Below are 12,050 nucleotides of genomic sequence, written 5' to 3' on the forward strand. Positions count from 1 at the left end.
TTTTTATGACTTTTTATGCCTTATATACTATTATGTTTTTTGATGTTTTTATGCCTTACTATAGTACGACTTTTTATGCCTTACTATACCATGAAGTTTTTTGAGGTTTTTATGCCTTACTTCACTATGACGTTTTTATTACTTTTTATGCCTTACTATACTATGACATTTTATGACTTTTTATGCCTTACTATACTATGATGTTCTTTGATGTTTTTATGCCTTACTATACTATGACGTTTTTATGACTTTTTATGCGTTAATATACTATGATGTTTTTATGACATTTTATGCCTTACTATACTATGACTTTTTTTGATGTCTTTATGCCTTACTATACTATGACGTTTTTATGACTTTTTATGCCTTATATACTATTATGTTTTTTGATGTTTTTATGCCTTACTATAGTACGACTTTTTATGCCTTACTATACCATGAAGTTTTTTTAGGTTTTTATGCCTTACTTCACTATGACGTTTTTATTACTTTTTATGCGTTACTATACTATGACGTTTTTATGACATTTTATGCCTCACTTTACTATGACGTTTTAATGCCTTGTTATATTATGACGTTCTATGAGGTTTTTATGCCTTCCTATATACTATGACATTTTTATGACTTTTAATGCCCTACTATACTATGACCTTTTTATGACTTTTTATGCCTTTCTATACTGTGATGTTTTTATGCCTTACTATACTATTACGTTTTTTGATGATTTTATGCCTTACTATAGTAAGACTTTTTATGCCTTAGTATATTATGACGTTTTTTGATGTTTTTATGCCTGACTATACTATGACTTTTTATGCCTTACTATACTATGACGTTTTTTGAGGATTTTATGCCTTCCTATATACTATGACATTTTTATGACTTTTAATGCCCTACTTACTTACTTACTATGGCTTTTATATGCCTTACTATACTATGACTTTGTTTTATGTTTTTATGCCTTACTATACTATGACTTTTTTTGATGTTTTTATGCCTTACTATACTATGATGTTATCATGACATTTTATGCCTTAGTATACGATGACGTTTTTATGACTTTTTATGCCTTACTATACTATGACATTTTTATGCCTTGTTATATTATGACGTTTTATGCTCTACCATACTATGACTTTTAATGCCTTACTATACTATGACTTTTCTATGATATTATACTATATTTTTATGCCTTATTATACTATGACTTTTTTATGACTTATTAAACTTTGACTTTTTATGACTTACTAAAATATGACTTTTTTATGACTTACTATTCTATGATATTTTTATGTCTTTCTATACTATACTATGCCTTACTATACTATGACTTTTTCATGACTTATCATACTATAGGCTATTTTAAATACATATATGATTTTGGTTCATTCATTCATTCATTCATTCATTTTCTTCCGCTTATCCTCTAGTAGGGTCGCGGGGGGGCTGGAGCCTATCCCAGCATCTTTTCGGGCGAGAGGCGGGGTACACCCTGGACAGGTCGCCAGTCCATCATATCTACATATATTTCATATGTGGAAATTCAACACATGTACATATATTACATTTGCATATGGGCATCTTGAATGTAAATTGCAATCTTATATGTTAATAAACCCTTTGGTTGATTGCATTAAAAAGTCAATCTCTTCGTTTTGGAGGGGTGGTGGTGTAGTTGCATCCCTACCAATGTTGAGACCAAACCTATGCCCTTGGTTCAAATTCAAATAACTAGTGTGCACGTTCACAAACTCCAAAACATATGTTTCCAGTGACCTTTTTCTTTCTTGGACGATGTGACTGACATAGATATAACCTGACAGGAAAGTGATCTGATTGATTCCTTCAGTCTCAATTGATTATCCTCAGTAGTCAGCTGTTAGGTCTGACTTTTTCATCTTGAATTCTGCTGTTTCAATGTAAGTAAATTATTTTAAGTAACCTGACTGTCTGACCTCATTTGATTTTTATTTTTAGAAATGAATTTGAGCAACTGAAATTGATTTTTTTTAATTATAGATGCTTGAATTATCTGATTTGGGGACCCTTAAAAAGTTTTTGAAACTGTATAACTTGAATGCATCTTCTCAAACTTTCAAAACAGGGACTTCAAACCACATGAAGTCAGACAGATTTCAAAGTGAAATACTACTATGCCATAAATTCAGTGGTATTTGAATTTCATCATTAAGTATTCAGTAGTGGTTAAATTTCATATTTATGTATTCAGTTGATGAACTATTATAGCCTTTCTTTGCTTCCATGACCTGCAGCACAGTGAGTAACTTCACATTTAAAATAAGTGTAAATACTATGTGAGGAGGAAAATAAACATTTATGAAATTCTCCAATAACACCTCCAGCCTGCCACCTGCAGGCAATGACTGTTATAGTTGTAGTTGTTTCTTTCTTGTTAACAGCTGCTGTTTTAATATGTTTGACCTTTCATATTTTATCATGATAAATATAGCTTGCTTAAAGTGAATGAGTGAATTTGTAAGCAAGTTGCAAGCCAGTTCCATCTAAACACAACTCCTAACTAGCTTCCATTTCTAAACAAAATGCACTGAAATACAGATTTATCCTTATAGCATGTTTCTTGAGCCCCAATTTCTTTTTATTTAATGACCTTCTTACTGTTTTCACTAATCTTCTTAATGTTAATTGGAAAATGGGAGCATTGTGGCATTATAGACTTATTTACAGAACAAATTAACAACATAAAAAGGGCAACTTTATCCAAATATGCCAGAAGTTAAACAAACATAGCTGTCAACTTCTCATTCAAATGTGGACACAAGGATATTTACTGTATAATAACTGCCTTCATGTTTGGTGTTGTGGGTGAGCTGATGCTCGTTTTAGTAAACAGCAGTGCTCATGTTGCACCTTTAAAAACCAAAAACCATCTGTAGTGTTTCCATAAACTGTTCCTGACATGTGGCAGGCGAGTCTGACACATGTCACCGGTGGAGACAGAGCCCTTGGCATCATGTCGCCTCACACACCGAGCTCCTGCGTATTTAAAGCAGCGCTAACCACAGACTGACTGTCATTAGTCTGCTAGCTTCCACCGCTCCGCTCGAGTGGATCTGTACTGTATCTGTATTGGCTGTATGTGTGTGTGTGTGTGTGTGCGTGTGTGTGTGTGTGTGTGTGTGTGTGTGTGTGTGTGTGTGTGTGTGTGTGTGTGTGTGGTGGAAATGAGAACCAGGCGTGCTTGCACTGCTCCGTTAATGTCGTTATGACTGTGTGTTTTTAATATGACGGCAACAATGGGAAGTCTGTTGCTATTAGGCCGACTGTGTGTGAGTGAATGTGTGTGCATGTGTTTGGTACATCCGGTTGTATGTGTGCGTCTGAGCAAATGTTTCTCATGAAGCACATTGTTAGCCGAGTTAGGCCATCGATAATGAACTCTTCCTCTGTCAGTGAAAAGGCCGCTGTTGAGGGAACCATGGGAAACTTGTCATCTGTGCTGCAGAGGGAAGACACAACACCAGTGATGGGATCAGCGATTGAGAGTGGGGTTAAAACAAGAAGAAAAGAGCGATTAGATGAGACAATGGAAATGATTTCACCCACGAAATCCCGGGTGATGAGATATGAATTTTATGTATGTGTACAGTGCGAAGGGGCTGCAAGAAAATGAGACGAATACGGAGCAAAAGAGCATTATGAGAGAGGGAGGAGAACGTCTGTAGAGATGCAGACTCGTATTAAGGTTGAAGGCACTGTGGGTGTTGTCTCCATGGAAACCAAGAGCGAAGGAGAATGGAGGATCCTTTTATCCCTACTTTTACCTGAGTGATCAAAGGTTTGGTGCCTACTCCGCTATGAGAGTTGTATCAAAAGTATGGTTTTTAGACTCACAGCTGAAGTTATATTGTCACCATAATGCAACTTAAAGGAATGGTAAATGGACTGCACTTATATAGGGCTTTTCCATTCTTATTGACCACTCAAACCTCTTTTCACTACAAGCCACATTCACCCATTCATTGACATATTCATACAGCAATTTTTTCTGTCACATTTACTGATTAGTGGATGACCCGCTTCAGTAAGGAGGAATAGCTCAGACATTTTGGGAAAAATGATTATCTGCTTTCTTGCCGAGAGTTAGATGAGAAGATTGATATCACACTCATGTCTGTACGGTAAATATGAAGCTGCGTAGCTTAGCTTAGCATAAAGACACAGGTAGCCTGCTTCTGCCCAATGCTTACTTATCAACTCATTATTGTTCTTGTTGGTTTCATTCAAAAATAAAAATTAAATAAAACACAGTCTAAAACTGGAAATGTTTCCTGATTTCAATCAGACACCTAAGAATTTACCAAAAATTCAATGTAAAATTATGATATTGGTCAATTCTTGTAATATTTGTGTATTAATGTGATATTGATCTTCTCATCTAACTCTAGCCAAGAAAGCAAATAAGTGTGTTTCCCAAAATGTGGAACTATTCCTTCAAACCAATAACAAACTGCAAAGAAATTGTGGAAAATAATTCAAAGACTAAACACGTTTGACAATGAACTGGCATGAATCTGTGTTTCATAAAATGACCATGAATAATTCAGTTCAGATTGTCAATATCTGAGTGTCTGAGTTATTATTTTAAATTATATATTTATTATGTTTTATTAACTATTTGATATCCTATACATTTCAACTTTAAAATAAGATGAGATATTATTTACTGGCCTTAAATGCACTCATCTTAAAATAAATGAGAATCTCGTCCCCTGGCCTGAACTTTCTCTTTTTATTATTTTCATCTCCAGCATGGGACTGCGGACTGAGGGCTGGGGATCGTGGTCTCCTGCACATCTGTGTACTTCACTGATGGAACAGATTGTGGGAGGGAGATGGGACAGGGTGGTGGGTTAACGTTGGACAGAGGCTGCAGGAATGTTAGCGGGATGGCTGGGTGGGAGCCGGGATGAGGAGATGTCACCCGGTCTGATTTAAAGCGAGGGCTGTGGGAAACGCCCACAGGGGAATCTTGTACCATGTGTGTGTGTGTGTGTGTGTGTGTGTGTGTGGGAAGGGATGTGGAGGGGTTGGTGGTGGGGTGTGGGGTTGATGGGAGGGAAAGGCCTGGGTGTTTGGTTGTGCGGTTCGGGCTGAGGCCCAGTGACAGGCCCCGAGGACACCAAACACACACGCACATCAACACACAAAGAGATGACACAGAAAACACGCCCACAATGACCTATATTCACCCACCAGTACACACACACACACACACATACACACCTCAGTGTCGTTGTTGAGGTTCCACAGGTCTAAGCGGCCCATGCCATCTACAGCAGCAAAGATCGCAGGGTTCACAGGTGACCACATGACATCATACACATAGTCTGCGTTGTCCTCAAACGAGTACAGAGGCTTGTTGTGCTGAAAAGGAGGAAGAGAGGATATCTGTGTGAGTGTGTATGACTGAGATGGTGTGAAAAAAACATTGGAGAGAAAAAGAGAGAGAGAGTTAGGGATTACAGCAGATGACACACTAGAAAGAAGAGAGAAGAGAGAGAGAGAGAAGGAATGGAGAGAGGGAGTGAGTGAGTTTCAGACAGAGTGGCGCTGCTTCAGCCTTGGGGCCTGTCTGGGTGCAGAGCCTAATTAAAAAGCCTAGCACATTCACACAGCGCCATAAAACCGCTGGGAGAGATGAAAGGGAGGGCCCCTCCACAAGGTGTACTGTAACCTCAACACAACAGCTGTCTGAGAGAGAGAGAGGGAGAGAGAGAGAGAGTGTGTGTAGTCCAACCAACACTGAATGTTTTAGACCTATACCAATATCAGTATTTTAGTGTAAAAAATATTTATAAGCAGAGTAGAACAAGATGCAAAAAAATTACTCAAAGTAGGTTAAAATAGTTCACTGATTATTTTTTTTGTCAAATTAGGTTACAGTCAGAGGTTTGAGATCAAATGTAGTCAGTGAAAGTCTTTAGAAGTGTATTAAAATTGTGTACACATTGTATTGTATTGTAGCAATACGGTGGCCCCAACTGCCCAAAAGAAACTATAATGGACAAAAAGCTCAACACAGATATTAGGGTCTGTGTGTGTGTGTGTGTGTGTGTGTGTGTGTGTGTGTATCCCCATCTCTCAGACTGGCTGTTAGGATTCCAGAGGCTTACAAACTGCATTCCTGACAGGTAGAGTGGGAGGGGTGGAAGACAGGAGACAGGTTGGCTGGAAGAGCAAATGAAGGAATGTAGTCTCTTTTTCTCTCTCCTCCTCATGCCTTCTCTCTCTTTTTTTTCCTCCATCACCTTTACTCTCTCGCACCATAGTTGCTCTGAAAGGCTGTGAGACCTGCAGACACACAGCGGTACACACACACACACATGCACACACACACACACAAACCAAACAGGGCCAAGCCAATTTCAAGCCTCGATTGAACCTGTTTTCCAGCCGAACAGGTGACAGCAGAGGTCATTTTTCTCCACCTCACTGTTTCAGCATTCGATCAGCTGGGCGGCCCCTGTTTATGCTCTCTCCTTGTTTTAGTCTGTGTCCCCATTACTGCTTGACTTAACTCTTTTACTCATCTTCTATCTCTACAATATTTCATATCCACTGGTTTTATGTAAAGCCAAAACCAAAGTAACACATAACGTAAGAGTTAAGATGAGATGAGTCCTCTTTCTATCTTCCGACTACTCAAAATATAAACTACTATTTTACTGTTGTCTGGCCATAATCTACCCATCTTAAATAAGGTGATTTGGGTAAATAATCTGCAGCAACAAGTCTTAAAACTAATCTTAAAATTAAGCTTAATCCTTGTGGCGCCGCACATGAAGTAACTGCTTGTCATTATCTTACCTGTGCTCAGGAGATGGGATGTTTCTAGCACGTTTGAACTGGAAAACCATTATTGATACACTGGATACTGATAGTTAACGTCAAAGTGCAATGGCAATTTATTGTTTGGTTACCCTTCCATGTCTCTGAACAAGTTAACCAGCTAAGAAAATGGATGAATGGGTGGATGTAAGGTTAGTTAAGCATTTAATTCGGAGAAGATATTGATGATAAAAAATTGTTTTCTTCACAGTCACACTAGTAAATTCCCACTGAAATAATACAAACTATAAATTACTATCCAGTACTACAATTGTTATGAGTCCCATATTTTACACTTTTCCAGTGTTTTATTTGAAGTTTTGATATCCATAAGAAGATATATTTAGGTACCAAAAACCATTGCAATGTAGTTTTACATCTTCTCTCTCAGGCTTCTCTCTGGAGCTTTAGTAACAATAGGTCGGTGAGCCAATCATACAAGAGGGTCTGAGCCTCTCTTCTGATTGGCTGGCTGTCTCCTGAGTGACTAAATACAAATATAGCAGATATCAGGTAAAAGCAGCAGAATCCTGCAAGGCTGGATGGTGAGTCCAGATAGGCCAGAGTGAGGGCAGTGACTGCTTTGGTGACATCACAAAGTTATGGAAGTCCTGACGGCTTGTTTTAAGACACAGTTTCTGAATTCAGGCTCTGTGCATTCCTCCATGGACTGAGTGCTTTGATATTTTCACAGTATAAAATAAAACTTACACCTGCTTTATAATAATAAAAAAGACATGGAAATCTCACCTTACACAGTACTGGACCTTTAACACGTTTGTGTTTGCTGTGTCAAAATTCAAACTGTTACAAAGGTTGTGAGTGTTACATAAACCTCTCATCACTCCGCCCTCCAGAAGGACCAATCCATCTCGTCTCTGCAGCAGCCAGAGTCGTACAATCTCACTGGATACATCCTGGTGCATCTGCCACAGGATGTGTGCTAGCTTAGCTTCACACCAGATTTAACAACCACACACTGTGGGGACTGAGAAGTTGTCTTCAAATTAGGAACTGTTATGAAACGTTTCATAAGCGGAGATGTAAGAGCACACCAGGACTAAACCCTTGACAGAATCTCATTTTCTCCTTTCCAAATACATCTACAGACACTTATCTGAAATATTATCAACACTCATTAACAATCACCTGAGCTGACAGTGATGCAGGCCTTTAATTAACTTCTTAAGAGAGCAAAAGTGGAATGATTATGCTTCATCCAATCACTTAATAGACGCTGGTTTTGGGGTCAAGAGAGCAAGACGGTTCAAGCTATGCACAATTATAAACCCACTCCCAGCTGTCGTGACGTCTTCACACTCTGGCTGACTCGAAGTGTTTTCACTAACCACAATATTTGCACCGCTGAGTGTAAAAACATCAGCAGACTCCTGTACGGCGGCCTTTTTGAACTGCGAGGGCAAACGTGCGTGTGAATGCAAAGAGAATCCCAAATGTGTGTGTGTGTGCGTGTGTGTGTGTGTTACAAAAGTTTGTGATGGCTGTGATTGGTGGGTTGAAGGCAAACCTCAAGGGGATTTTAGGTAAGCAACGGCAGCTTGCTCAAGGTGTACGAGAGGCATGTGTGGTGTCTATGTTTACACACACACGCACACATGCATACACACACACACACACACACACACATACACACACAGGTATTTTGCCTGCCCACATACAAACATGGCTTATGTGGGATAAGAGACAGACGCACATTCCTGCGGTGCCCCTCAAAGGAAAGGGAATTCCCAAATCCTGAAAAATAACCCGCTCTCCTGATGAAAATCCACAGAAATGTTTTAATATGTGTCATGGGACCCTTTGCACGTGACTTATGGACTGGCTGCATGCAAACATGAGCTAAAATTCATCTTTACTGCCTGTCATAGCCAAGTATGAAAACTGTAACTGGATCTTGCATAAAGCGAAAGGTATTATGCAATATGCATTATGTATTTTCCTTACATTGAATAGTTCTCTCTTTGATTTCTGGTTGTTTTTGCTGTTTGACGCCCTGCTCATGTTGATCTCTCTGTCCTTCAACGTTAGTATCACTTTCCACTATAACCATGAAATTTTATTTGTCTTTAAAATGCCCCACGGCCGTTTTCCACTCACTCACACTCCTGCTGACTCTTCTATCCGTTGTCCTCTCCTGCTGGTTTCTTTCCATCCTTCCTTCCTACCTTCTTCAATCTCTAATTCTCTATTTTATTTACACAATCGTATTTTCTACTCTGTTCAATTACCTGAAGTTAACAATGCAATGTCTCAGCTTATAGGTCGTACCATAAATAAAGTATCTATCTATCAATCTATCAATCTATCAATCTATCAATCTATCTATCTATCTATCTATCTATCTATCTATCTATCTATACCATCCTATTACAATCACAGAATATCTTCAACTCTTCTGTGCAGTATCTCAGATGTACCAAAGCGTTCTCCTTTGTGTCTCACGACCACCACCGCTGACAAAGGTGTCCTTTGAATGAGTTAGCTAACTTTTCTATTCTCCAACCCTCTCTCTGACAGAAACAGTGACTGTTTCCTTTTTACTGCCACTAAAATGCTGCCAAATGGAATTCATCACATCGGTTTGAAAGGAGAACAAATGCCCTGAGTGGACGAGGTCACTCAAAACCAGCGAGAGGAGGAGTGCCCACCTTCAGAGTGTGTCTGAATTAGATCCACTGAGTGCCCCTGCAGGCGGCAGCCAGCACTGGTCCCATAAATGTATTTGGGTTTTGCAGGGATGGGGGACGAGTGACGCTCGCATACGGGACACACACAATTTTTGAACAATACCAAATTGGTATTGGTAAATGTAATTAATGTGGCTACAGTTCAATTTATTACCAAAAGACAAACTAATTATTGGCTAGGTCACTCTGGCCTATCATTGGTCATTGGTCTTTCAAAATACGTAAGTGCAAATAAGTAGTGTTGACAATTTAGCGTCCTTGTTGCTAGATTAACTGACTTTTCAAACTTTTTTTCAAAAAGAGTAACTAGCACCAACTCCAGCGACTTTTTGGGACAAACCCTCACTACTCTCTGTAGAAGAGAGTTGCCAGTTTTGCCCCACGAGCACAAGGTCAAGTTTTTCCTCTGCACGCACACATCTAACTTTCTCTCTGAGTGATGATTTTACAAGTAAACATAGCCAAAATCACAGCACAGCCATTATCTTTAACTTATGTGTTTGGTAATTATGTCATTGCAGTTATAAAATCAGCAATTTAGCAGCTTGGAAATGACTGCTGGTTAACATGTAGTCTTAATGGGCACGCTTGAGTCACTATTTCATACTTGTTCCAATTCCAATTCCAACAGAAACAGAAAAACATGTACATGAGAACAGCTTTACTGGGAATTCGTCCATATTAAAATATTGTACATGTGAGCACAGAGAGTAGGAGAGAAGCAAACAGATAAAGGGCTGAAACCAGCAAGGTAGAATGCAAATACTACACAGTCCAGCCATATATTAGGTTTTGATTTAGTCTTGTTTAAAATAAAATCCTGTTCATGTCATAATCATTCTTTGTCCTGGAGTGATGGTGACAAATTTTCTACTTTTCCTGTGAAGGCAAAATCAGCTACGTTGGATACTTTTGCCCTGAGTTATGCGTCACCAGGTAAATCTTCCTCTGATGTCCAGACTACTTCTATACTATTGGCAGTAAACCTGTTTTTACCATCTATAAAACTACACCATTTCATTAGTACATCTTACTGGTGGCGAGGCACAGCCTGAGAGGAAACTGCCTGGCAGGCTAAACTCAGGTTAAATTAACCAGTGTTCCAAAATAATTTGTGCAACAAAAAGTTCAATATGTCAAAGTTTCAATATCACAACAGTTTTGTCATTGACACAAACGCTTACTTTGCTATTGAATCATTTCACTGCACACCCACACATTATCCATATACCCGGTCACACAACTCACCCACATTACCCCCCCCCCCCACACACACACACACACACAGACACACAAGTAGTAAGAGACTGATTTTCAAAAAGTTGCTCACCTGCAGTTCTCAGCTTTACCCCCCTCACTCTCTCTCTCTCTCTCTCTCACACACATACGCACACACATATATTTATATTTCTGCTCTGCCAGTCCACAATCAACCCCCCACGCATCCCCTCTTGCTCTCTCGCTCTCTCACACACACACACACAGACACACACACAAAAGTACACACACATTATACCTTGGTGCTCCAGAGTTTGACAGTCCAGTCAAAGGAGGATGTGATGAAGAGGTGGGAAAAGTCCACGGTGCCCACTGCGCTGTGACAGCTGATGCCCGTCACTGGCCCCTGGTGGCCCTCGAACATCTCACAGATACCTGCCTTACTGGAGATGGACAACACGAGTATAAAATCATAACTTTCTAAGCACTGCAGTTGTCTCACAGGGTAAATATAAAGGGGTAAGGTGGTTTGTGTCTCATTGGGGGTACTCATGCTAAAAACAAATTCACAGCACATAACAGAGCTTTGACTGAGTTAAAATCATTAACTTTTTGAATTAATTTTTCTTAAAACAAGTGAAACTATTTAATCTTATTCCAAATTAATTTTAATGTTTCAATAATTTCCAAGGCCACAAAGCAAAAATAAACATTAATAAACTTAATCAGAAAAAACCTTCAAAAAACTCAACATGCCTCCTAAATGTACATTTAGTTATTTTATATTATTATATATATATTCTCTAGATTATGTAAGCAGAAAAATTAAACAAAGACTTAAAGCACCTCTCGACACTATGATCACCGTGACCGTGTTATATCCTGTGACCATTTATGAATATGTGTATAACAGTGTGTGTGTGTGCGTGTGTGTGTGTGTGTGTGTGTGTGTGTGTGTGTGTGTGTGTGTGTGTATGTGTACACTTACCTGCCATGTCTGGATGCAGTGTAGACAGTGCCCTCCTCACTCCCCACCACATAGTTGTTAACGTCTCCTGTGGGAAAGGCCATGCCTGTCACCGCCACCGGTTTGGATTTATTGTACACTAGTTCCATGGTCTCCTACACACACACACACACACACACACACACACACACACACACACACACACACACACACACAGACACAGACACACACACACACACACACACACACACACACACACACACACACACACACACACACACACACAC

General features: G+C 39.3%; 1 protein-coding gene across 9 annotated transcripts in view; it reads right to left on the reverse strand.

Annotated features, from left to right (window-relative positions):
• Positions 1-12,050, reverse strand: part of dync1i1 (dynein cytoplasmic 1 intermediate chain 1) — a 66,259-nt gene that overhangs the window by 14,671 nt on the left and 39,538 nt on the right. For all 9 annotated transcript variants that reach the window (XM_022747552.1, XM_022747550.1, XM_022747549.1 and 6 more), the window contains 3 exons: positions 11,785-11,918; positions 11,095-11,239; positions 5,266-5,406 (listed from right to left, as the gene is read on the reverse strand). In XM_022747552.1, the coding sequence (XP_022603273.1) occupies positions 5,266-5,406; positions 11,095-11,239; positions 11,785-11,918 (420 nt within the window). The remainder of the gene's footprint in view (positions 1-5,265; positions 5,407-11,094; positions 11,240-11,784; positions 11,919-12,050) is intronic.

This window comes from Seriola dumerili, unplaced genomic scaffold (genome assembly GCF_002260705.1).
Source record: "Seriola dumerili isolate Sdu_G_001 unplaced genomic scaffold, Sdu_1.0 BDQW01000110.1, whole genome shotgun sequence".
Taxonomy (NCBI): Eukaryota; Metazoa; Chordata; class Actinopteri; order Carangiformes; family Carangidae; genus Seriola; species Seriola dumerili.